This window comes from Lissotriton vulgaris, chromosome 2_1 (genome assembly GCF_964263255.1).
Source record: "Lissotriton vulgaris chromosome 2_1, aLisVul1.2, whole genome shotgun sequence".
Taxonomy (NCBI): Eukaryota; Metazoa; Chordata; class Amphibia; order Caudata; family Salamandridae; genus Lissotriton; species Lissotriton vulgaris.
The window spans coordinates 282,994,925-283,022,286 of NC_141687.1; the positions used below are offsets into that span (position 1 = coordinate 282,994,925).

Genomic DNA, 27,362 nt, shown 5'->3' on the forward strand with positions numbered 1-27,362 from the left:
GAGCCAGCAGTGTTTAGTTCTGGGAAAGGCCCCCGGGGCTCGCAGCCGCCGCCCCGCTCTGCCCCGCCCATGCAGTGCCAGGGCCTCTGAGCTCGCATTGCACAGGCCCCAGGCGGGCGAGACTCCGGAAGAGTGACCGACGTCACGAGGGACGGAAAGTGCCGATCCACTTTGCACAAGAGTGGTTTCCCATATTCGCGAGAGACTGGGGCAGGAAGAAATGACGTCAGAGAGAGGGTGCGAGAGTGAGGAGAGGGTTATCGGAGACGCGGGGAGAAGCGCACCTCTCATCCTCGGAGTCTCCGAAGTGAGTGAGTGGAGTGCTTCTGGAGGCGGTTCCCGTTGTACTCAAAGGAGGTTCAAGGGTACCGCACAGGCACCAAGCTTCCTTCCCAGAGAACAAGTGCAGCACCGGGAGCCTGAGTACAGTGTTCCCACGTACACCTAGCAGACCGTGCAGCGTCCTTCTGTCAGGAAGTAGGAGCGGCGCAAGCTCAGCCGCGCACAGGCGCCGAGAGTCAAATGCTGGCAACCAGTGTTACCTGTTCTCCCACAGTCGTTTCCTCTGTCACTGGAATATGGCGCTTTTTCGGCATCTTGGGTGCATTTCAGCACTCTCAAGATTCATTCTCATGTTGTTATCAAAGCCATGTCTGACAAGTCAGGGGTTTGAGGCACTTTAGCCTTTCTTCATTCTTACGAGAATAACGTGTGTCCAATGATATGATGACACCAATTTATGTTGTGCAGAACTCTGTACAAGCGGTTGAAACCCTATTTTGAAAGTATTTGCCACGTTCAAATATTGCGTTTCCTTCTCACATTTACTTAATGATGCCAAATTGTTGCAGTCGTTGTAAAAGCTAAGCGCAAACTGAGCTGATATTTCTTGTCATCTGTGACGCGAAGGGCAAACTGAATTACCTTTAAATGTGTGTGTGAATGAAGGTATGTATTTAGTGCCGAATACGTAAAAAAAAAAATATAAGCTCCTGTAGGTTAATGCATATTGATTTTCCAGCTTTTAGAATTCTAAAAGGATTTCAGCAGCACTTCTGCAAAAGTGGAACATTTGCAGTTTCTTAGTTTTTCACTCACAAAACGGATTTTCCTCTGCACAAAGGTAACACGTGTACATTTAAGTATGAGAGTACAACAGCGCCTCTACATTTTACAACTTCCTTCTTGGTGTTTCTCAACAGAAACATATTTTTCAGTGGATAAAACCCATAGCCTATTTCCCTTCAATTTTGGGGGTGTTCCCCTATTTTCTCCACCCTGGACAGGGAATTACTTACTATTACTCCTTTAAGTCACATTCAGTATGTCTCTGATTATCACCTAGGAGAGAACGTGCCTTCCAAACTTTTATAGATGTGAACATCTATAAAATTACATGCAACATCACACATGAAGTTTCACTATTCTGGTGTAATTGTATATGAGAATAAATCATTTTATGAGTGCAAATTTACTCCTCAAGAACTGGAAAAAGGCAAGTAACAGTAAAGGCGGTCATAGGAGAAAAAATGATTAACAGCAATTTCTTTAACACAGATTTGCCCAAAATCATGTAGTTTTAATATGCAAGTGCACAATTCTACATCAAGATCAGAAACAGACATCCCTCAATTCTCCCAAAAGACCACGATCTTCACAAAAATACTCCACTCTTTCGGAAAACTTCTGCAAGAGTAAGTTCAAACCACCTGTCACGAAACATTATATTCTGCATGTAATCGATCCCAATTAATTACAAAAACATTGACAAAGCCAATAAGTCTGCCATTCTGTCAGGGCAAGGGTTTGATAATAGTTGGTGTCTGTGTGTTTGGCCTGCTGTGCTCGAGAGAAAATCACATAATGAAGCAACATTTGGATACAATAATATTGAAGATAGGAGGAGGGTCCCTTCGATCAATAGACTGCATTAGCAGAGTGAAGCTGTACCTACATAGAATAGTGTTATGAAAAGAAGTTAGAAGATGTTTTATTAGGAGCTAAGGCATCCACACAACAGCACTCCCTAAACAAAAAAACTTAAATCAGCAACTAAAACATTGTTGTATCAGCAAAGTAAATACATTACAGAGCTCACACTCAGTGGCGGCTGGTGACATTTGAAAGTAGTGGGGTGTAAAAGTTCAGGATGAATGTCACCAATGTTGTATTGTGTCCACGGTTTGAACTGACCACTCTATTGTCCTCTGTACTGGTTGGTAATGCCTAGTCAATAGCAGCCACCCCTAAATTCCACCGAAGCACAGAATGCACAGCAGCCAATCCATAAGCAGTGGCACCAAATGTTGGAACGCCTGAGCTTCTCTGACATCCAAGGTGGAAAAAGTTGCAAGAAACCCCCCAGGCGAGCGATCACTATTAACTACTGCGTCTCCTACTACTGCTCTTAAATCGAAGAAGCACTCAGACCCTGCGGCAATAAAATGCAAAATAACACACCGACCCCAAAAGAAAGAGAAGATCCGTCTTCATTATCAACTGACAGACCTGTCCTTTTTCACAGGGAGAGTGTCATCCTAAACTATGGATTACGCAGTACAAGCATGCCACATTAGAAAAGAGGGTGGGGTGCAGTTGCAGATCCCTCATAAATCTAAGTGTTTATCGTAAATGAAATGTTCAGCAACCATAGCGATTTTTTGGGGGGTGCTATTTGCGCATTATCTACCCGAAGGTATCAGAGCACTCTACATGATGCGTCTGACCCCTGCTAGGGGGCCAACAGCAAGGTACTGGAATGCACTACCAGGATTCCAGCAGGCGCTCAAACAACAAGCTCCAAGGGGGCAAAGGGAGTGAGTATGCAGGCGCGCGGAAGAGAGGAGTAAAAGTCACCCCCACGTCAAGAGAGGTGCGAGAGGCGCCACCCATTTTACCATGCCCATTGGTAGATTTATGCAAGTACATTCAATTACCAGGTTGTAGAGGTCGTTCGATAGCACTGTATGCATCCGAATATTCGATTAATGTTAATGATAGTCATGCAGGGTAGTAGTGCCCCACAAATCTAAAATGACGATTGTTATGAGGCATAACACGAGGATTACCGACAAAAAATCTGCACGCACCTGCATTTTCACCACAGCAAATGTCAGATGTTTTCTACCGAAATGAACACGGGAAGAATGCGGGGCATCACTTGCCACACAACTCGTAGCTGCGAAATGTGCGCTAAGACCTGTTACTGCACCGACCGGAAGTAATAGGAGCGACTGTAAAGGGACCCCAACACACAAGTCTGCACAATGAGTACTACCACCCTCTGAAACTGGCACAACCAGCCGTGTACCAACCAGGGTGAGCGCTAATAGCACTATTGCACAAAATAGGTCTGATACCTCGGATATTCCGGTGGGGGAGGAAGGGGGCAGGGGGTCCTCCTTTCCCCAATCCGTTTTACTCATCGAAAAAGCGTCTTTACAGAGTTTTTAAGATAGACAAACGAGTTAGAGGTTATGAACGGAGTTGGCATTTTAACGCTTTTAAAAGGGAGTCCGGCTCAACCATGCAGTTGCCAGTAATTAGTTGGTGCCAACGCACGTGTATACCACGTTGGCAAGTCCTCTCTCTTGGGAAGTCAAATGCCCTCCAACTCCCTGAGACGTTCGCTGGATCTGTCTCCCTGCAAATATGATTCACTAATTCAAAATGGTTCACTTCCAGTGATTCCAGCGGCCTGCGATAAATAATAAAATATAATAAAACTTACCTTGGCTTCTTCCCGCTTTTCTTAAGTCCCGAGGCTGCAGACTCCCGACTCCCACCATCCTGGATTTTGAATTGTCTGACGTCTGGGCTCTCGTCAACAGGAAGGCTGCAGGCAGCCTCCCTCCCTTCCACTGCAGCCAGCGCTGTGATTGGTTCGGCCGGCTGCCCCGAACCGCGTCATTTCTCACCATACAGAGAACAGGGAGAGTGCAGAGTGGGAGGTGTTACTCGAGGGCAGGGGGGAGCGGCTTGCCCACTGTTATTAATACTGTCTGTTTGGGTAGCCTCTCAGGCTTCCCAAACAGACAGTATTAACAACAGTGGGCAAGCCGCTCCCCCCTGCCCTCGAGTAACACCGCCCACTCTCTCAACCAGGAAACTTCTGCTTTCTCGCCGTGCGAGAAGGCAGAAACAAATGGTAGTTATTACGGTAATAACTACCATTTGTTTCTGCCTTCTCGCACGGCGAGAAAGCAGTGTGGCGGCGTCCAAACGCCCCCATGGACGAGCCGCCACTGCTCACACTCTATTTTAATTGCAAGTTACAAGCAGCATGTTAGGTTGCATCTATAATCAAGCAAAAGGGCTATTTGAAGCCTCCATCACCACAACTAAAGAGACCTCAAATGGCACAATGTAATCATCCTCGAAATACTATGAACTTGATGGACAGTCCATCCAAGCAATAGCAAACCAAGAAAAGCACATGAAAGTCAATGGCTGAGAAGGCCTCTCTCTCTACTTCTTTCTTTTTAAATATATTTGTACTGGCTTCTACAGATATACATGCAGCGAGGTACATATTACAATAGTCAGCGCAGCATAGCATGAATAGTTTTTGGATGCAGTAAACGTTTTTTTGCGATATAGTATCTGCGAGTTCTATTTTTCCATATGTCTCCGCCATCTTTGTGTAAACAATCAACGTTTGGTAAATAAACATAACAGATTGAAAGCACTTTACCGTTGCTGCTTTTTAGGAACTTTAGGGTACTTATATGTAAAAATCCCACCTCCACCCACCACCAGATCATCGCAACTCTTGTATCGGTTACATGGAGGTTATTACATACAGGTGTACTGTTGTGCAGTTTAACTTGTCATAACAGGGAAGTCTCTTGTGCATGATAGTCTTTCTACTGGTATTCAGTCATATCAGAGAGTATATGTACCAAGGTCTTTCTATTGGCATTTAGTCATATCACTAGAGTAAATGTACTGAGTTATTAAAAAAAACCTTAAGTGGGTGATACAAAAGGGAAGAGCCATGACGACATTCATAATCTTCACCAAGAGCTTTCAGTGCCTCTTACATAGTGTCCCAGCTGTGAGCAATGCGATGTGTCCGTAAGTCAGCACACTCCTCTCTCCGTAAATGCTGGTGCTGGAATTTGAACCATTTACCAGCAGCCAAGTGCTACATAGGGACAGTTGACGCTTCAGCACTCTTCCAATTCAAAGTGACCTGCGGCAGGCTAACTCTAATACCAGACTCATGAATTTCCCCGCTGCTCTGTCCCGGTTCGGAGTCGAGAGAAGCCCAAGTATGCATATCTCTAGCGTATTGCGTCCAGCATGGCCTGAGGTCTCCATAAGTATTACATTGATCTCTTTCCAGTAGAGGGGCAAGACTGCATCATGTGCAGGAAGTCGGTCTATGGTGTGTTGCATTGGGGACATTTATAGGTGGCATCAGGATAAATCATAGTCTCTCTCTATGTCTTATTGTACCTTTTTGAAGAACTGATGACATGAGAAGTGAACAACAAAAGGTGTTTACAGCCAGACCAAAAAAGATCAAGCTTTCCACTCCACAACATATCAGATTTGCTTCCCAACATGGAATTCCCATTATGCAAGAAGGAACCAATGAAAAGGCAAACATTCTCACTAATGACACAGGCATGCGCTGCCCCTTGAAAATAACTCTTATTTAATAGATACACACAAGTGATGTACTGCAGAATAATCATTTCACCATTCCCACCAGAACCAACACATCTAAAGCTCAAAGGTTTCAAGAAGAACCATGGATACCCAGGGCTTTTGGCAATACTTGTGACAAATAAACTCAAAGCTGCTGGGGAAGTTTAACGTGTTTAATTTCTGTCTACTGCTGAGCCGATATTGAGTGCAAAACCTCCGTCTGACTCATCTAAGAACCACAGAAATACAATCTCCAGCATGACTGACAAGGACTGACTGTTCATTGCCTACAAGGCTGTAAATACTCACACACCTGTCTAACTGGCTGAAAACTAACCTCCTCAGAAGGTACACACGATAAAAGGAGCTTTGAAATAAAGAAATGGATAATAAACAAGCATTGGCAAATTTCCTAACACATTCAGCGTTAGCAGATTGCAGTGAGACACATTATAAGGAGCCAGCAGGAGCAAGGGAAAGGGGTGTGGATGTAAAGCAGTCCTTGATGCAGTTCAATGCAAGCATTTGAGTGGAGATGAAAGGGTACACCCAAAAAGGAAACAGCATTATGTGAGAGAGGAATACTCCACCGTGCTGAGACAAGTCGTGATTGACACAGTTACAAGCCAATGGGTGAGAGAGTCTGGTCACATGAAGCCAATGGGTGAGAGGGGGAAACCGAAAGCCATGTTAGTAGGAATAGGTCTATTGATAGCTGTGCTGTCAATACCCAGAACGAACTATGGAGGGCAATCTTCTAGTTTTCTTTGGGTTTGAACTGGTTTTCGAGAGTCTGTCTTATGCCCCACACTCACCAGCGTTAATCATTGTTAAAGGCCAGGGGAGACAGCCTAGTCTCACAGTCTATTCACCAAAATGTGGCACAGTGGGAACGTTATGGGCACTGGAGCAGGCAGTCTAGCGTTGCCCTATCAGTTCGCCTACTTAACCAAATTGTTTCATCTTGGGCTAATCCTGTTCTCCCTTTGCCTCTTCCCCTTAACAACTATTTTGTGAGAAAGTGGTAACAGGCTTATTATATTAAATAAGCACACAGAATATATTCCCGGGGCAGACCCCAGAGTGTTTCTCAGTCATTTATGATTATATTCAATTATATTTTCATGGCAAAGTGATTATAGCTGACGTAGAATCCGCACGTCCTCTGCTACTTTCTCTGACTGATGAAATATCTTAACACATTATTCTAACCTCAAGTTCTATTCTTGCTCCGACACTATGATTGCAATGACGACGTGAGGAATCCTGGAGTGCTGGAAAATAGATTCCTGAAGTCATAAAAGAAAAATATGTGAAATTAATTACACTTTTTAACGAGTGAGTCTGCAGCTGTGTGTGTTACGTTTCAATCCAACGTTCTTGCTACATATACGCAGACACTTGCTAGCACTTGTTCATCTAATTTAAATTACTCCCGACCTTCACATCTGTCGAGACCAGAGGATAATTAAAAAGGTGATTGTCCAAGATGGACCATGTGGCCACATGGGGAGGCCAAAATTGCAAATTATATCTCCTGATTCCAGTTTCCAAATTGGTCGCAACACTACACCCAGATGTGTAGAGGACTTCACATGGAGTGGCAGAAGTAGACAGTGAGGCCTTTTATCTTGGCTCTGAGGACGTCGGTGGTAACTGGGTTGTATCTGTAAAAGGGTACTCTTGTCATTGTGTCACAGAGCCACATATACTGTTTGGCACTAATTGGGTGCCCAAGTCATTTCCTTTGTTTTCTTGGCTCTCTAAAGATAAAACTCAGGAGCCTTCAAAGCTATCTCAAGGATGTGGTGAATGGGTTGGAACACACTCAGTAAACTCCATTCATGCTTATATATTTTAAAGAGACATGGGGCCTGGTTTAGAGGAGCGCATTATGGAATGAAACATTGAAAAAGTAACAAAGCAACTCATATCATCTAAAGACTTCTGATGGCGCCCCACGCATAGTGTCTCTACATGCTCCTGTCCTGTGAAGTGATAATGGAAAGCTGTCCAGCCTTTATAAAGCAACTGGAAACAAGCATTCTCATTATCGTTTCCCAAGACCAGGAACTACATGCCTCTGTACAGGAGAACTGCCAGATCTTCAAGGTAGCACCTTATCAACCACCACAAAGCTCTTTGAGCTCCTCTTTGAGCTCTTTGGGCCAGTAAGCCCTTCAAGGAAAAAACCCTGGCTCCTCCTCTTGCCACTGCACATAAGTCTCAATCATTCCAACTTTCCCCGCTCCAGAGCCACAATGGTTCTCCTTGCCTGCTACGCTGTACTGCTTGCTCTTACTCCCAAACATTTACATGCATAGTTGCATAGAAATATTTCATTGCCTCATCACTTCGTCATCCCTGTTTTTGTGTCGTGAAGGATGTTCACACACTGGAGACAGGCACTCCACTATCTTCCTAAAGGGGAAATAAATTAAAGCCCACCCTTGAGGTGTGTGCCTTTAAAGGACGATCTCTACTCAGGTCGGTCTCCTTTGGGAGGAAGTCATCCTGCGTTCCTTTCTCTGGATGGGCATTCCTGCTTACCTTGCGGGTCCTTTTGCGGCGTTTTCTCCTTGCAGTTCATTGTTGTTTTGGTTTTTGCTGATTTCGTGGGCCCTTCTAGGCTTGTGGTCTGGTTTTTACTGGCTTTGTGTACTGTTTGGGTACGGGTGGTGCTGGTTATTTTGTTTGACCTGGCCTTTTTAGGGTTGTGGATGCTTTAGTGTAGTTGCTGTGAGCACTTGATGAATGTGGATTCTTCATTCCCCTACCCAGGACAGTGGGCTGCTGGGTTCGAATCTTCCCCCATGTATCCTTCATGCTAGGCTTGGGGCCGCAGTGTACACGTTTGCTATGATGCACTGGAGTCCCCACCGATTGAAGACAGATGAGTGCCCCCGTCAATGTATCCTTCCTGAGGTGCAAGATGGGTTTGGGATTATCACTCATCTCCCTGTTGGACGTTCCTGTTTCTCATGATCTCTTCTTGGTTATTGCATGTCCCAGCCCCCCTGCTCCTCTTGTTGGAGATGGTGTGGTGTTCTTATGATACTTGAACTACTCTTCACTTTTTTCTTATTGGGGCCAGGTTTGGGTCCGTTGTGCTGGATGATGCTGTTGGCCTCTGCATAGCTATCTATTCACCCTGTGAACTGCAAGGGCTGGGCCTCGGTCCTTCCTAATGTGCTCCCTGCTGGCTGGGGATGGGGGATTCCTGCCCCTGTGCGCAACACTGGAGGCCCTACAGTGACGAAGAGATAAACGCCCCTCCTTTGTTGTAGGGTATTGGCCGGTCTTGGGTTTCCCCTTGTGCTCATTGCTGACCCAGCTCCATGGCTTTGTGTACCCATTTAATGGGCAAGTTGGAGGTTTAGTAGTTCTGATTCTTCTGTTTGTCCTCTTCTACATTGGCTCCAAACCCGACTTGGGCTGGAGTATGCCTGCTTAGTGTGGGGTGCTGGAGCCTCCTTCACTAACGGACAGGTGAACGCACCACACTTTTTGTTGCTGAGGTTGTGCTTCCATCTATTTTCCCTACTGGACTTGGGGCCTATGAAATATGTGCTCTGTACACCTCAGTCATGTCTGCCTCTATGCTACTGCCTCTTTACTGGGATTGGTGTGGGTCTATGCTGTGCTGTTCTGATGTTCCTTGACTGCCGATTGATTGTGTTAACACTCCTTAACCAGGGGTGAACCTGGCTTGGTCGTCCCTAAGTGCATCCTCTGGCTTGAACTTTGTGAGACATGTGTCCTGGTTCAGTTTTTCCAGGGTTCAGCTGACTAACTCCCCTTGATTTTTAATGTTCATAAGGTTAGGGTTTGTCATGGGGTTGTCCATTGTGTCCTGCAGGCTTTGGTCCTGTCTGCTCTGTGTGCATTGCCGATTGGCCTTGTGCTTATGGAATGGAGCTTTGCTTCTCTATTTCAAGCTGCTGCCCTTCCAGTCAACACCCAATTGTTTGGTGTGTGGGTTGTTAGTGGTTACATAGGGACCAAGGGGGCAGATTTATCAAGACTTTGCACCTGTGCAAAGTCAAGCCAAGTGGCACAAACTGACGCAGAGTATTGGTAGAGTATTTGCTTTCCAGCATACAACTTTTTTTGCACTAGTAAGTAGACCTAAAGGTAACGCAAGCAGCGGTTTGTGCTTCTTTACATTACTTTATGTCACGGGGCATCCCATGGGTGAAAATTAGTGTTGCCACAGTACCACCGATGGATTTAAACACAAAGCCCTACACACTCCAGTTGGTAGATAGGGCATTAGCCAATAATGAATGCCACTCTGGGGCAAGTGTTAACAATGAAAAATGTTTTAATTTCTCCAAACATCTCATGAATGCATGCGTGCTGTACCCACAGTACACATCCAATGTGTGAAATTATTTAAAGGATACCCTTCGAGGACAAAATCTATGCTAGACTTCACTATGGTGCAAAGGTATGTGCATAGCGCTATACTGCCTGATGGGGAGCCAGCATTGCAAAGACAGTAGTAATACCATATTTTAGTAGGTATGGCTCTGCAGTTCCTTCACCCTTTAGTGTAATGCAGTACAAACTTTGTGTGTTGCGCTAAAAAAGAATAAATATGCCCCCAAGTTCTATGCTTGGTTTATGCATCTTCTGAATGTGCTGAGGCACTTCCCTTTTGCTTCATTTGGTCTTCAGACTTTTTTTGGGGGGGTCGCCTCTTTTAGTTTGGCCCTTCTCCCTTTTTTATCTGGCTACTATTAGGAATTGGGCCGTTCACTGTGCTTTATAAAGTGGCATGGCCTGGACAATCAGCATAGCGCTTGTGGCCTGGTGTGGCACGGTGCACTGACTAATTTTCTGTTGGGGTCTCCAGTTACACCCTGTTGGGCTTGGTTGTTGGTCAATCTCTGGTTAATCCTGAAGATTCTGCCTGAGGTTGTCTCCTCCTTCCACTAGTAGGTGCATGGTTATGCCTTCTTGGTTGGGTAGTGGCCCAACCCACCATATTTTGGGTTTTGGGTTTTGGGAATGGTGTGTCCTCCTTATACCCCAGATGTGACTGCTATGATGGGGTTTGCATTTTTACCCAAGGCTGACACTGCGGCCTATTTTGCTTGGGGTCAGTATACCCTTTCATCTCCTAAGGATATGCTCCTCTTGCTCCTTTTTGGATCTTGAACTTGTGGTTGCTGGCCCTATGTTCCACTGTGCAACTTCCTGTCCCTCTGCCCAGGTTTTTTTGGTGGGTGTCGTGGTGTTAGGTGAGTTGGAGCACTGTGACCTTCCTGGTTTGTCTTTGGTTCTTTAGTTGGAGCTTCTGTTTTTGTAGTGAGTTTTGACCCATCATGCTTTTTTGAATGAGGTTCAGTTGTGGGCAGTCCCATGTACTTCTTGTTGGGACATGACCTTATCTAGGGGTTAGGTGCTTTTGCCCTATTGGGCTGGTCCCCGTGCATATTGGTGGTCTGGCTGGCCATATGCTCCCCTTGACAGGTTTTTTATCGGAGGTATTCCCTAACCTCACGGTCACGCCGGGGATCCTGTGCCTACGTGTGTGAGCCTAATGGTCTTACAAGGCACTGTCTGGTTCTCAGTAGAGTGGTCTTTGTTTCCTCTCTCTCCTTACTCCCTAGAGACTGGTGTCCACATTCTTGGGGTTAGATCCTTATATACTTGTTTATATGACGCTTGACCTGTGTGCAGCTTATGCCCTCTGTGGGCTGTCCCCTGCTTCTCCAGTTTCCCCGGGTTGTGGTGTTGGTGCTTTCTTTGATGGTCCTGTAATTCCAGTACTGTGGTGTTTGCTTGGTCTTTGTGGCACAGAGTGCCTTCCTCTACTGCTTCACTATACTCATTTTGAAGGGTCCATTATTTTGGTTTCTGGTGGCTCCTTTGGAGGTTTTGCAATCCTGACTACTTGTTTGGCCTTTAACATTGGAGCATGAAGTTCTTCTTCTGGTTGCTGTTGTCTTGTTTGTTGGACCTGCTAGCTTTAGATCCCAGTTGTTCTTACCGCTGTGCTAATTGTTGGGAAGGGAGTGTGACCTTGTCTAGGCCTGTTTTGCTCACTATTGCTTGTCTTCTTGCTAAGGCCTTAAACTTTACCTCCCTCTCCTTTTTTGGTCCGGTCAAGCACTTTGCCTGGTGATCTGAGATGAACATTTGGCACGGACTGCATCTGCTCTTGACTGTTTGGTCCAATGTTTCTTGGACAAGTTGCCTGGTATTCTGAAAGCACTGTGCCTGCCTGGTTTCCCGCCTTGGTTAATAGACTGCATGTATTTCATCTTCTGGGCTTAAAGTCTTCGTTGGCATGCTGGGTCCAGTGTTGGATATACTTTAGCTGTGACCTTCTTGCCGTTTTTATTATTATTTAAAAAAAAATCTTTTTATTGATTTTCAGCAAATAAACATAAGAAAACCAGTCAGTAATACAAAGGCCAGTACATTTCCGCATTCATCATCCATTTTTGTGCTTTACATATACAGCATATGAAAGAAAAAAGGGGTCAGTCAGGGTCAACAGAACTATATCAAGTTCGGGCATGTTGAATAAGCAAATAGATACATCCGCACTTATGACATTTCACTCATTTCATTTTTCTGCAGAAAAACAGTTAGGTACCTCCAGAAATCCTTTGGGCGCGACCTGGCCGGCAGTTCTTCTTCATAAGTCAGTAAGCTGTCCCTGCAACAGGCCATGTCCTGTAGCCATTGTTTAATACTGGGAACTCTCGTGCCTCCCCAACATTGTGATATTTGTCGTTAGGCTATTAGGAACGCTATTGCACAAAACTTGCGCTTCTCGGCCTTCACCGTAGACAGAAGTCCTAGCAGGCATACTTTTATAGAACATTCGATCACCACTCCCACCATCTCCTTAATCATGACAGTTATTTTCCCCCAGTAAGTGTTAATTTGTCCGCAACTCCAAGTAGATGGATAAAGTCAGCCTCCCTCATCCCGCACCTTTTGCAGTTTGCGTCCTCACGTAACCCGTATTTATGTGGTCGCACCGGAGTATGATATGTTTGGTGAAGGTATTTGAAATGAATGATACGTAAGTTTCCATTTGGTGTGAGTAGCCTGACTAATGTACAAACTCTGTACCATTCCTGTTCGGTTAGTGGGTCTGGGAGTACCTCATTCCACCTCGTCATTGCTTTAGTGGTGGTGTATGGGATTTCGGCTTGGGCAACTGTGTAGAGTCGCGATACTAAGTGTGTGGTATTCGAAGATGACAGAATGAGTTGTAGCGTGTCTAATCTTGCTGGTTCCGCTGGGAAATCTGGAAATAAGTCTTGAATAGCCCTTTGTAGCCTGTAATATGTGAATCTAAATAACATGGTCTGATTTTTTATATATGATAGGTCCTCCAATTTGCAAAACCTCCCATTATGATATAAATCACCGAAGGTATCAATCCCTACCTGCTCCGGAAGTTCCATGCCTACCTCCTCCCTAGTTACAGATAGGTTTGGGTGGTGATGTAAGGGCAGTGCCGGGGCATAGAGTGGTAACTTATGAGCTAGTTGCCCCAGTTTCCTCCAAGCGTGTGTCGTATGGTCAATTGTGTTTATATCTGCAGAGTCCAGGGGTGGCCTTTTGTGTGTGATCACAGCCGTCAGTGGTATTGGCCAGGCATCCCCTTCTTCCACTGCGGTGTGCGTTAAGTAAGGGACAGTGTGATACCAGTGTGCAGCATACTGCGCCTGCGCACATAAGTAATATAGGAAGAAATCCGGGACACAGAAACCCCCCTTCTCGTATGGTAGTGTCAGTGTTCTGAGTTCTATCCGTGCTTCTTTACCCGCCCAAATTAGTTTCAAGATTAAAGACGTGATGTTTGTAAAAACTGCTCTTGGAGGTGGAATGGGGATGTTGTTAAATAGGTAGAGGAATTTGGGGAGGATGTTCATTTTCACAATGGCAATGCGGTCAGCCAATGAGAGCGGTAGCTGTATCCACCTGTTTAACTTTTCCTCGAGCGTAGCAATCACTCTACCATAATTGATACGCATGACTTCCTCAGGGTTCCTGCTCTACCATACCCCCAGATATCTAATCGAGTCAGTTTGCCAATCCAAAGGGAATTCCGTTGTATGTGGTGCAGTGGTGTCTGTTAGTGGGATAATTGAGGATTTATTCCAGTTAATCTGCAGGCCTGAGTGTCGCCCAAACTTTATGTATTCCCTTAATAACAGGTCTAGATTTTGTTCCGGGTCACGGACATATAAAAGCATGTCATCTGCATATAATGATATGTGTAGCGGATGTCCCGGGAAATGTAATGCAAAGTGATTGTGTGTTTGTCTAATAATGCAGGCTAATGGTACCAGGGCTAGAGCAAAGAGCAGGGGCGACAAAGGGCACCCCTGTCTTGTACCACGTGCAATAGGAAAGAAGTCCGAAATGTACCCGTTCACACGTACCCTGGCTACTGGGTTCGTGTACAGCAGCGCTACCCACTTTATGGGGAAATCCCATCTGGTGCGGGATCGTGAGAAGATAAGGCCATTCTAATGAATCGAATGCCTTGGCGGAATCCAACATGACCGCCTCGGCCTTAGTGTTGGGTGTTAAATAGTGAGAAAGAGCAAAGAGTGTTCTGGTATTGTGAGATGTGGATCTCGAAGGTATAAAACCTGCTTGATCCGGGACGATCATATTTGTCATCAATGGTTGTTATCGGACCGCTAGGAGTTTAGCCAGTATTTTAGAGTCAACGTTAATTAGTGATAGCGGTCTGTATGACTCGCACAGTTCAGGATCTTTGTTTGGTTTCAAGAGGGCAATTATCACTGCCTCTCGAAGCGTCGGAGGAAGAATTGCCTGGTCAAAGGCGTCGCGGTACATCGCAACTAAATGGGGGGCTAAAAGTTCGACGTACGTTTTATAGAATTCACAAGTAAACCCATCAGGGCCCAGTGCCTTCCCATTAGGTAGCGTTTGAATGATCTCCGTTACTTCCTCCACCGTTACTGGCAGCGAAAGGTATTCTCGTTGATGGTCTGAAAGCCATGCAATGGCCACGTCTTTCAGGTAGCTAAATATTTCCTCTGGGGGTGCTGTCTGCTTGGATTCGTACAATTTGCTACAGTTGCTCACGAAACTTTGCAGTATGCCATCCGTGTGAAAGACCAGATCGCCGGCCTCGTCTCGTAATTGTGTAATAATATGGGGGCCTTTCCCATCGCAAATTTTTGTTGCCAGAACTTTACCTGGCCTGCCTCCTTCCCCAAATTGCCTGGCTGCTGGTTGTTTGTATATGTATTTGAGTTCATCTGCTATGTGCGTTTGATGTTCCGTGTGAATCTGCCTCAGTTCTCCCAGTAAAGCCGTGTTTTGCGTGCGCTCAAACTCAGTTTCTAATTCTTTCAGTCGGTTTTCGCATCTAGTTATCTGCCCTCTAATATCTTTCAAAATCCCCACTGTAGTACTCATGCATACCCCCCTCACTGTTGCTTTAAAAGCCTCCCATAATGTGCCCGGGTCGTCGACCGTTGTAACATTAGTCTGAAAGTACTCTTTTATGGCCGTGGCAATAGTATCTGCGTATAGCGGGTCCGTGAGCACTTTGGCGTTAAATCTCCAACTAAACGGAGGAGGGGAATAATGTGGTATTTGGAGCGTTAATAGGACCTGATTATGATCTGATATAGTTCTAGGCAGTGTTTTCATCGCCTCTGTCCACAATAAGATGTTATCAGACCCCAGCCAATAATCTATCCGCGACCAGCTACAATGCACCATATTAACGTGCGTCGCCCCTGTTATATCCGGATATCTGGTTCTCCAGAGATCTTTAAGTGACAGCTCCTCCATTATGTCCCACACTTTCACTCTGGCTTTCCTATGTGGTTCCGTAGACGCCGTAGAATAGTCCAAACTATCACTTTAAACCACATTGAAATCGCCGCCCCATATGATGCTGGTGTCTGTGAATTCGTGCATATGATTCCAGAGTTCCATAAAAAATTCAGGGGAGTCTACATTGGGACCATGTATATTGGCTAGTGTCACCCTTTGTCCACGTAGTATCCCTGATACGATGACATATCTACCATAAGGATCTAGGATTGTTTTATTAATCTTCAGATTTACGCCTTTCTTGATTAACGTTATTACCCCTCTTGAATATGAAGAATAGTTAGCAGCATGCGTGGATTCCGCCCATCTCGACCCAATTTTCGTGCGTATAGTCGGTGCTATGTGAGTCTCTTGCAACAATGCTATATCAATGTCACATCGCGAATATCTGTCTTATTTTCTTTGGATTTGTGAATCCCCGCACGTTCCACGTGAGGAGGTTCAGACTTCTTTTACCTAAAGCGCCTTTTCCCTTGCAGCATCATGCACTTGATAACATTGCCCTGGTAAACATGTGATGTCAATGTCTACTTCTGTACCTCTAATTTCCCCCTTTGTATCAACCTGGTTACAACATGAATATCAGCAATGCATCTCAAATGCCCTGGCCCATTTGCACTAACAAAACCCCAACCCACCCCAATCCCACCCACTTCAGCAGCCCAACCCTGCCGAAGCCATGTCCCCCATCTAACAACATCAGATAACATAACTGTGTGGGGATTACCCATTTAAAGGTCCACTGGGGGTGTACTACTCCACCCAACTGAATGGATGGGGGCAGACTTAATGGGATCTGAACAGATGCTGCATTGTAATAAAAAACCATCTAGATGCACCATCTCGGCACCGGCACAACCATGCCACAGCATATAACCCTAGTAACAATAATCCGTATTTTTTGTCAACATAGCCACACCTATCTCTTTTTACCGTGCATAATGTAGGTGTGTGCGTTTCAGAGTATCTCGTGTACATCAGATGGTAAGGCATTTGTTACCCGGCATGGATAGCAATTGTGTAGTTAAATATTTCACCACATCAATACTCCTGCCCACATTTTAGCCCTCCAGCACCATACCCACCTAGAATAAACAGGTACATCATCTATGTTACATCATACGATACTCCAAATGCAAAGAGGTAGCAGATACACTTAGGTTACCAGCAGTCTTACGTGTATCATTTACCTTGACACCAGTAACGCATCTGGGCTATTAATACCGTGCTAGTGTTGCTAGATAACCCACCCAGGAATAGGTTTGTAACATTCGATTAACGAACATGGCAATATCCCTTGGAAAGTGTGGTAGTACCAACGTAGGTCATTGCCGTTGCATAGATGCCCTGTAAGTACCCATCGCATATTACGTGACAGTCCTGTCTGTTATGCGTCAATATGCAGGCAGAAATCAAGCAACCTGACGTCAGTTTCTGTGCACCGACTATATCCTGAGTAACAGTGACATTGTTCCATTATGCATATTTATTCGCAGGCATCAAACCTACAATGTCCAGTTAACCCCTGGCATCTCGAACATTCACCTGAGAACAAAATGCACAGTGATTATAACCAGTTATTATAACGCATTCATTTGCCACAGAGCTCCAACACATAAAGATCCTGGCTACCATCAGAACACCCTGCAAGATGTCGTGCTGAACACTTCATCAATCCGATGACACAAGATCTCACCATTAGTCTGAGTCGTGCTGTTGTTCTGGCCAGTTTGCTTTCTTGCCTTTGCTCATTATATTTTTAAGGAAGTCCTGGGCTGCTTTGGGACTGGTGAGAATGACCGTCTTCTCTTCCCAGGTGACCTTTAGGCGTGCCGGGTATAGCATGGCGGAGTTGATTTGTAGCTCACGACATTTCGCCTTGACTGCAGCAAACTCCCTACGTGCCTGTTGTACAGCTACGGTGAAGTCGGTAAAGAATTCCAGTTTGTTCCCTTGATGTAGTATCTGTCCCTTTTCACGTGCCAAACGCAGAATGGTGTCACGGTCTCTATAATTCAACACTCGGGCTACTATGGGTCGTGGTGTGCCTCCTACTGGTGGCTTTGGTGCAAGAGAACGATGAGCTCTTTCAATCACGAAAATGGGCGATAAGGCACTCTCCCCAAAGATATCTTTGCATAGTTGCTTGACATAGGATTCCATATGGCAAGTATTTGTTGTTTCCGGCAGGCCCGCTATCCTTACGTTGTTCCGGCAGGACCGTGCTTCCAACTCCTCCGCCTTTGCTCTGATAACCTCAAGCACTTTCTCCATGCCCTTACACTTCCCTGCCATGTCATGAGATTCATCCTCGATCGTTGAGATGCGTTGCTCCACTGTGTCCAGTCTTTCTCCCTGTTTATCCATTTTCGCTGCCATACTATCCATTCTCCCCATCAGATGGTCTAGTTTACCATTTATGTCCTGTAAGTTAGTTTGTATGGCTCTCAGAATGGTCTCCATGTTACTCCCTTCCGCTACGTCCAACGCCGAGTCTTCTTCCATTTGATCAGTTTGGCCTTTAGGCGCTTTGCGTAGTTCGAAGGTGAGCTTTGGTTGCTGCTTATTCGGTTTGCCCATTTTTTCCCCTCTAGTTGCTGAAGTACGGTCACTTCCAGAACCAGAACAGATTCCACTCGCACGTGATCATACTGGCAGAGGGGTATACAGATTAACACAGTTGAACTTGTGCTTTGTAATGTAATGATGGCGTTACGTTTGGTGGGTGGGTGCTGGAGCGGTCGCAACGCGGACCATGAGTGGGGGGGGCACCTGTAGAGATCAATCGCCCTTCCCGCGTGCACAACTTCACTATGCTTTACTGAGGATAGAGGCTCCGGATTAGTAGACAGGTCTTGCTTATGTATGTACAGTATCCTTTGCACCCCACTTTTTGTGCTGATATAGTTCACGTTTTGGCCTGTGTCTCCGCGATAGAGCCGAACTGCTACCTCTCAACCCCTATTCACCGCTTGGTCACGTTGTGCTTCACTTTTACCCTTTTGTGCCCGCTCAGGGATTCGTGGGTCAGTGTGGTCTGCCCTCTCTGCTCAACCAATTTTCCCTGCCTCCGTCATAGCCGCCAGTACCCCAGCTGAGCCATAATGTTCAACATATGTCCTTGCCCTGAGATCAGTGCTCGCATTCACAGCGCAGATAGTGCCCAACGCTCAACCAGTTCTTTATCCGTCCTCACCATATCGCAGCTTCCGACCGTCATTTTACCTGCAGCAGAACAGGAGTAGCAACATCCGTGAATACACATGGTGACACACACTTCCCTTCTCAACCGTCGCCGCTGCCCTGTATAATTTAGTCCTTGCAAGAGCCTCGGCGGCTGTCTGCATTTCATTACGTGTGTTTTGGCAGGACAAGAGCGCTATTTCGTGGGCGCCGCCATTTTGCGATGCGAGGTTACACTTCACCAGCCAGTGATCCACAGTGTGTTTATAAAATGTGCCACTTACTTAAGCATTCTGATTCATTATCGTCACCATCCGTGTGCCACAGTGCTGCGTTGGATCCTAGAGCAGGCGCCAGATTCGGCTTCAATGTGCCCCGCAGTCCGAATCGAGCATCAGTCGGGCATACGCTGCCATCTTGCACTCCGGTCCGGCTCCCAGTGTTGCTCTTCAATTTTCACCTGCGTCCGGCATTAATAGGGCGGCCAAGGGTGCACGGCTGTTTCCCATCTCCGAATTTGTGCTCGTTTTGGAAATTAGCATCCGTTAAATTTATTTAAACACGTATGGACAGTGTCTGCCCGGCTGAGCTGCCGTTCAGGCAGCCATTCCGCTGTGCGCTCCCTAGCGCCACGTTTTTATTTTTTTAACCCTGATATGCCGGTTCCTTTATACTGGGTCTTCCTCTTTTTTGTATTTGGACACTGATCTCCAGCCTTGTTGGTGACTATTCGCCCTGCCTCTGGCATTCCCTTTTGTGACTTGCTCTGGCTGATGTACTCTTGCGTCCTGCTTCGTGTGTGGCACAGTGCCTCTTTGTGGCCTTTCCCCTGTGACTTCAAGGGTGCTCGGGGCTATCTTGATGCTTAGTCTTTTCATTTGGCATTACTGTTCCTGCCCTCACAGTTGGGGTTGACGACATTCTATTTCTAGTTTTTGCTCAAGCAGGGGTATGGCTGCTTTGCTGAAAGGTCTTCGTGCTGGTCTTGTGGGCAATTCTGGCACTTTCCTTGTATTGCTGGCTGTGGGTTAATGCTGCTACTTTTAGTCTCCTTTATTGTTGCCTCTTGTAGATTGCTATTGCATGTGTTCCCTTATTCTGGGTCCCTACTCCCATGGGCCTTTATGCCCTATGCCTTTTGGGCTTTTAGTGCTTTTTGTCTTGCTTTGGTACTGGCGCATAAGGGTTTGCTGACTTTCTGGGTTTGCACGATCCTCCTTTGTAGCTCAACTTTGACCTTTCGGGATGCCTACCTTAGTGAGCAATAAATGGTGGTCCTGATTGCTTTGGTATATCCTGATGACAAAAGGACTTGGGCGAGGATATGATGAGAAGGTAATGCTTCAAATACTGGCAATCCAATTATTGTAATTGTACTTCCTAGTACCAATCTATACGTCCTCCCACACTACTGGTTATGTGCCTGACTTTGATCACAGTCTGAAGGACTGCTTTGGTAATCGACTCAGGAGGTTTCTGGTACAGGTGTTCTTTTGTAGGCTAACTTAGAGAAGAAAGAGTTTACAGTTGTTTTTTAGGTTTCTCCTGGCGTTACTGCGCAAGCAGTTCGCGCAGGCAAAATCTAATGATTGCAATATGGGATATAGGAACGTCCCCCGGCTCCCACTGGCTAGCTCCAAAAACGGAGGCTAGCCATTGGAAGCCGGTTCAGTCCGGACCAGATTCGTGGGCGTTCCCGCGATTTCTTCCCTCTCCGATCGTCATCGCGGCGGTGGGCGTGTTTTCTCATTCCGCCGAAGATGGCGCCGGGCCCGTCGACCAATGTTTCCCCTGCTCAATGCACTTCACCGAGCGTCGATTATTTGTGCCCCAGCGCTCAATAGCGCTTTACTTTGCCATAGCGCGCAGAGCGCTTTTATTTCTGCCAAGCGGCTGCCCACGCCGCATATTTGCCTGGGCTTATGCTTATTCCATTCCCGAGGAAACCTACCCCTCGAGATCACCGCCGCAGCCCGGAGGAAACACCGGAAGAAGATGTCTGGCCCGTCGCCTGGTTGTTGGTGGGGCCGGGAGGACGTGATTTCCGCTTCCCCCTTCCTTGGGAAAGGCATTGCCCTTCCACGGCTCTCCGTGTCTCCTGGTGGCTGTTGTCGCCTCTGCTGGGAATTGCAGGCTGCTGCGGCTGCAGGAGCGGGCTGAACTTTCCTGGCACCGGGAGGCACTTCACGGCTGGGGCGCCCCCCCTCCCGCTGTCCATGTCTTTGTTTGCCCCCCCCCGTCCGTTCCCGCCCCCTTCCTGTTGTCCGTGTCTTTGTTTGCCCCCCCTCCCGCTGTCCGTTCCCGCCCCCCCACCCCCGCGGTCCATGTCTCCGGGCCCGTGACCCTGGAGAGCGTCATGCTCCAGGGCAGCGAGTGATGAAGCAGCGGAAAAGCCAACCACCTCATCTGTCTTCTAGGGCGGAGGCTTCCGTGCCATACAGATGCCCGGCGGTGCTCCCGGGAGCACCCACGAGGCCTGTGTGAGCCACGGGGTGTGGGTGAATGAAAGACAGGAGGGGCGCACGTAGGAGGGCCGTGCATTAGCAGCCGCTCAGACACTTGTTGGTATCCATTTCCTGCGCCCAGTAGCACTACTATTGTGGAGCCCAGGACTCCTGTCACAGGCTGACACCAAACACCATGCATCAGGCTGCACTGGGGAAAAGGAGCGGAAGGCTATTGAACGGGTTCAAACTTAACAGGGGTCTGTGAGACACGGCCGCCTTCAGTGGTGCACCCGGGGGAGGGGTATGGAGGCGACTGTCAACAGATCACCCCTCACCTAGAGGCTTGCGTTAAAAGACAGCAGCCAGGGTTGAGGGTGCAAGGGGACGCGAGGGCCCTCCTACAGTACTGGGTTGCACTGTGTTAAGGCTGTAATAACGGGTTACGTGATTCATTCACAAATGGCTAACTTATTTTGACGCATAAACGTTTTCATTGTCAAGAATGGGAAACAGATGGCCAGTCTTGTGGTCAAGCACAAATGGCATTTTAGGTAGCCGGGAAAGTGCACCGTTCCCGAGAATTTTTGGCTTTTCCCTACGTCATGCGGCTGTTTGCGTTGTGGGCGTGTCCGTCGGAAGAAGTCGTCCTTGGTGAGTGCTTGCTGTCCTGCCTTCCCCCGCCCCCCTCAGGATGCCATCAGGTAAGCAGCATTTTGTTTATATTTGTCTTTTCCCTTTCTCATGTCCTTTTTCCGTCCCTTTGTCATGTCCTTTTTCCGTTTCTTCTTTCCGTCTTTTCCCGTTCCCACCCCTCCCTCCCGCTGTCCGTGAGCCCGTTACCACTCCCCCCTCCCGCTGTCCGTGAGGCCTATGGGCTCCTCCAGGGTTTGTTTAGACTGCGGCCTCGCCTCCCATGCCAGCTCCCGCTATCAGCTGCACCATATGTGTGTAGTGCTTTCCAATGCACTTTTTACGTTTTTGGCTAAAGCATGTGCTCTTCATTTGATGACCGCTCACTCGTAGTTAATCTTCATATGATGAGACCACGTCTGTAGTTCCTTTACATGCGATGGGTGCTGTTCTCTTCATATGATGCTAATAGGTAATCTCCATATCCTAAGAGCATGTCCATAGTTGATATTCATGTGGTGATAGCCTGTCAGTAACGGATCTGAGTGTAATGACGGCGTTCAGTAGTTCCTGCAGCTCTTCTCCATGCAGTGGCAGGCTGTGCTCTCGGCACGTGCACAGCTCCTCTTCATGCGATGACCCCATGCCGCCCTTGTTCCATGCGATGATACGTTACCGTCGTAGCTCACTGTGAGAGGACTGCATGTTTCATGTTCCTCTACGGGTGATGAAAGCCGTGGGTGTCTCACTTTCTGTGTTCCCTCACGTTAGGGGTTTATATTCGAACGGTGCAGTCTTTGAGACTTATTGCCTGGTCTTTAGGGAGCTTCAGTCAGAGGTGGGCAGTGCTTTATTATGGAGAAGAATACGTCCTAGCGCCAACATGTTTCTAAGAATGTTGCTGGCGCTGTTGCAGAATGATGGGGTTGCCAAATGCCAAGGCCGTCTAGTCTGTATGCCACATCATGTCTGTTTATCCACCAGTATAGCTTTCCTGCACCTAGGTGAGACACGCCTGGGTTCCTTTTCATCTGTGTGTTCTCCCTTTGCCACTGTTGTCGGTCTTGCTCTCCCTCTTTCTTTCAAAGACTAATGGCTATCAATAAGTACCGTCCCCAAAGAAGAGTGCCGGTGGGCCCCGCCTGCACCCACCGGATAACATGAAGCCCTGGGGATGGGGTGGTTGTGTGGGTTGGAACAGTCTGTGTTGAGGCCTCTGGCACGATTGTGTGGAGCCCCCACTACCCCGTTGTAGCATTTTGCGTTAGCCGGGCCGTCCCTCGAACAGATCACCTGAGTTTCTTATTTACGTTCATTTTCATGTCAAAGGCCGCCCGCCCAGCAGTCTCAACTCTGGCTGCACACTAGATACCTTGTGCCCACTTCACCTCGAAGTAACCAGCATTTGGCAGAGACCGCCCCCTGCATAAAAACACACGGTACATTTACAGACATCAAGCCAGTGTCTTTTCCACTTTAGAGAAGTGCGCACAGCATGTACAGTGCTGAGTCTTGTATAAGTTTACTAAAAACAATAGAGTTGCCAACCTTCACTTCTGTTCTTTCATATGATAGGTCTGAGAGCGGAAACTTATATGGTGTGGGGGGGCTCTGTGTGGGTGTGTGGGGAGGGATCTGTGTGTGGGGGCTCTGTGTGGATGTGTGTGGAGGGGCTCTGTGTGGGTGTGTGGGGAGGGCTCTGTGTGGGGGGGCTCTGTGTGGGTGTGTGTGGGGGGGGCTCTGTGTGTGTGTGGGGGGCTCTGTGTGGGGGGGCTCTCTGTGGGTGTGTGTGGGTGGCATTTGCGAGAGATTAAGCTATTGGCATTGTAAATGACAATGCCATTTATTTATCTGTTTTCAAAACCAACTCATAAATAAAAAGGTTGCCATTTACAATGCCAATAGCTCTAACTTTTGCTAAGGCGAAACCGTTGCATTGTAAATGCTTGTTCTTGAGGTGATCAGGGCCCTAAAAATGTCAAAACTAGGCAAGGCCCCCGTTCCAGATGGGGTGCCGGTGGATATTTTCACCCATAACATCAAGCTTTGGTCGCCACTTCTCACCCAGGTTCTGTCCGCGGTAACAACTTCGGGCCTTATTGACTCTTGGTCTACATCCATCCCCCCTTCAAAAAGGGCAACCGGAATGATCCGGTTTGCTATGGACCCATTTCCCTCCTGGACTCCCTGGGTAAGGTAGCGGGACGTCTGCTGCTGGAACGTCTCCAGGAGTGGGCAAAAACCAACAACATCTTAACCGACCTCCAATACGGGTTCCAGGAGGGTCTTGGGACTGTAGAGCAGGCCCTGAATCTTGCTCTCCTGATTGGGAAGTATGTGAACGCAAAAAAGGGCCACCTATTTCTTGTATATGTTGACCTCAGTGCAGCGTTCGACTGTGTACAGCATTCGAAACTCTGGGCTCTCCTTGAGGAAATGGGCGTCGATCCTGCTCTAATAGTATTTTTGCGCGAACTGTACTCCGGCGCAACCGCAAGAGTTAGGTACGGGATCAGCGGAGAACTTACCCCCCCTTTTCAAATTACAAAAGGAGTCAGACAGGTCCTGCGTACTGGCTCCCTTCTTGTTCAATCTGTACACCAATGGTCTGGAGGCAGCCATGCTAGAAGGGAGCCAGGATCTTCCACAAATTAAACATCGCCCCATACCAACGCTGTTATACGTGGACGACTCAGTCATCTTCGCCAGGACGCTGATTCAACTTCAAGTACAGATTAATAAGTACTGCTCATATATGGATTCCCTTGGCCTTAGGTTAACATAAAAAAGACATCCGTAATGCACCTTGGCCCTAAAATAAAAAGCCCTAAACCCATCTTTGTTGATAAGACCAAACTTAAAAGAACCCGCGTCTATCCCTATCTGGGCATCCTGGTGGACGATTCTCTGAGTTGGCGGCAGGCCGTGGCAAGCAAAAAACTGCTCTTCCTGAGAGCCAAGGCAGCCCTAGTTTCTTTCTCAAGGAAACTGGGGAACCTGGCTCCCCCTGAATTACTCACAATATACTACGCAAAATGCCACAGTGTGGCAACGTAAGGTGCAGGGGTTTGGGGCTACGGTCCGATAAGCCCACTCCAAGTGATTGAGAACGAGTTTGCTAAATATCTGTTGGCCTTACCACACAGTGCCCCAACCTATGCCTCGCTAGCTGAACTAGGCATGGATTTTATTACGGACACCATCCGTTGCCAACCTATGCTTTTGTGGCACCGTATATGGTCCAAAGAGGAGTGCCATTTAACGGGTTCCTTAACTTTAGATTGTACAGCCCTTGACAACTGGGAAAAAATATCCTGGCTAGTATATATTAGGAACTTCTGCCGGGATATGGACCGCACCAACTTCTTCAACGATCCTCCGAGCATGAGTGACATATCGAGAAAAGACCTCAAAAAATTATGTTTGTCCCACTTAAGAGTGCTCCGATGTTCAGCAGAACTGGTGAAACCTACAAACTCGCAAGTTATTGCTGTACAAACCCATCTGGGTATTCAACCATATCTGACCTTCCCTTTGAACAACTATGAAAAGTATCTCCTTACAAGGTTTCGTTTTAATTCTTTTTTCCGGCTTGTAACCTTTCCAAATGTCCAAAACTGGTCCCCTAATATTATTTCTTGTCCCTGTGATAATGTCTCCCCCCAATCAACAATACATATTCTTTTTTTCTGTAAATTTTATTCTTTTCCTAGGAAGGTTTGGATCCTCCCCTTACTAAGATTAATCGGCCTAAGAACCTGTCGTCCAGCATATTTATCCTTGCAATGTCTGAAGTCTCCTTTTATAGCGAAGTATGTAGCTAATTTTTTAAAAGCCTGTATCAAATACCAATGTAACCACGAGTAATTCGTATTTTAGTTTATGCTCTTTTTATCCTGCCTATAACATGATTGATTTACTCCTTAAACGTCTTTTAACATTGTATAATTTTAATGTTTTTCTTTGTACTTTTTATGGTTGCAATAACATGTGGCAATCGAATAAAAGTTTATGGAATGAAATGCTTGTTCTTTTAGGTAAGTAGCTGGGTGCTTTTCTCCAGGGTGTGGACTAACTTCATGACATCAGGATTGGGGTAAGTAAAATCAGAAAAATGGAATCACCCATTAGATGAAGGATTGCAGCACTCAAGATAGAATGTCTAAGAAAGCAAGAACCTGTATACTTACCGGCGAGGGGCTGCCTTGGAATAATGGTGCACTGTATATGCCACTCTTCACATATTGCCTGTAATGAAAAAGTGACATAGAGCAAATTGGTACTATGTACAAAAAACAGTTTTTCCACTTAAACTTTGTCTGGCATATATAAGGGCGCCTGTTGGAGAGCTAACTCTCCAGGTAAAGAAAGGACTGGCTACTGATTCACCGAGAACAATCACAACAATAAATACATGAGCCCAACATCCTATGGAAGTACCTGTATTCATGATGACATGCCCTCCAGTCACGTTCATATTTTGTCCTCCGTCAATTATAAATGTTTCCACATTTCACACCATAACGCACTATTTAATCTTTCCTCTTCTCTGAAGGCGCTTTTCAGTTCCATTATTTTCTGTGCTGGAGTTACACATTCTACCCACCTTCTACGGCATTTATGTTTACAAGCAAAGGAATACCTAGATTATTAAAAAGATCCATCCTTTGAACAACTCCTAGCCATGTGCCTATAAGAGTGACTTCCTGAAGGATGCAGTACCACCAGGTTTCTAGAAAAGGGCCTGTGCAAGATCTTTGGGGCCCCTTATAAAGATGGCACCTCCTGTATGAAGAAGTGATGCCATAAAAGCTGCTGTGCCAGCCCACTGCGAGCCTGGCACCCTTAACTAAGGTGGGCTTCCAGTGAGAAGTATCACAGGAGGAATGTACTAACTGAGTTTGCACCAGCTCACCAAAAGATTGCCCTATTCATAGAGGTTGGTGTTCAAAATGCAGGTAAAGCAAGGAAACTTTCCTCGTCAAAAGAAAGGACTTACAGAATCACATGTCACAAACTGAACTCTTTGAAAGAGACACGTTTGTACACTTACATTAAGTTTCATATAGAGGACACAACATATTGGCAGTATTGTCATCGTTTTCAAAGGACTCCTGCTGATTTATCATTCTACTGTCAACAACATAGATGCCCCCTGTAAAGATGGCTGCAAGATCATAAACTGAAAAAGTTATTTATATATTTCAAGGTGCCTTCCAGATTTCATACCAATACATTCTGACCCTACATTCCACAGTCCCTTTGGTCATTACATGGCTAATATGGCTAATATTCTATCACTCTACATATCTCCCAAATGTTATATTCTAGAATATATATATATATATATATATATATATATATATATATATATATATATATATATATATATATATCCAAAACGGGTCCTCACCAAGGCACTCAAAGCTTCATGCAGCCGCGCTACCTCGAAGAAACACAGCAGGACCAGGTATTCCGTGAGTTGTAATTTTATTAAGCAACAAACGGCAGCATAACGTTTCGGCCTCTCACAGGCCTTGATCACATGGTGCTATGCAGTCGTAAGGCAAAATTTAAAGTGCTAGTGCTCAA

General features: G+C 46.5%; 1 protein-coding gene across 1 annotated transcript in view; it reads right to left on the reverse strand.

Annotated features, from left to right (window-relative positions):
- Positions 1–27,362, reverse strand: part of LOC147729973 (uncharacterized) — a 1,004,770-nt gene that overhangs the window by 145,477 nt on the left and 831,931 nt on the right. Inside the window, exon 27 of the mRNA XM_086954938.1 lies at positions 25,961–26,018. Within this exon, the coding sequence (XP_086811064.1) occupies positions 25,961–26,018 (58 nt within the window). The remainder of the gene's footprint in view (positions 1–25,960; positions 26,019–27,362) is intronic.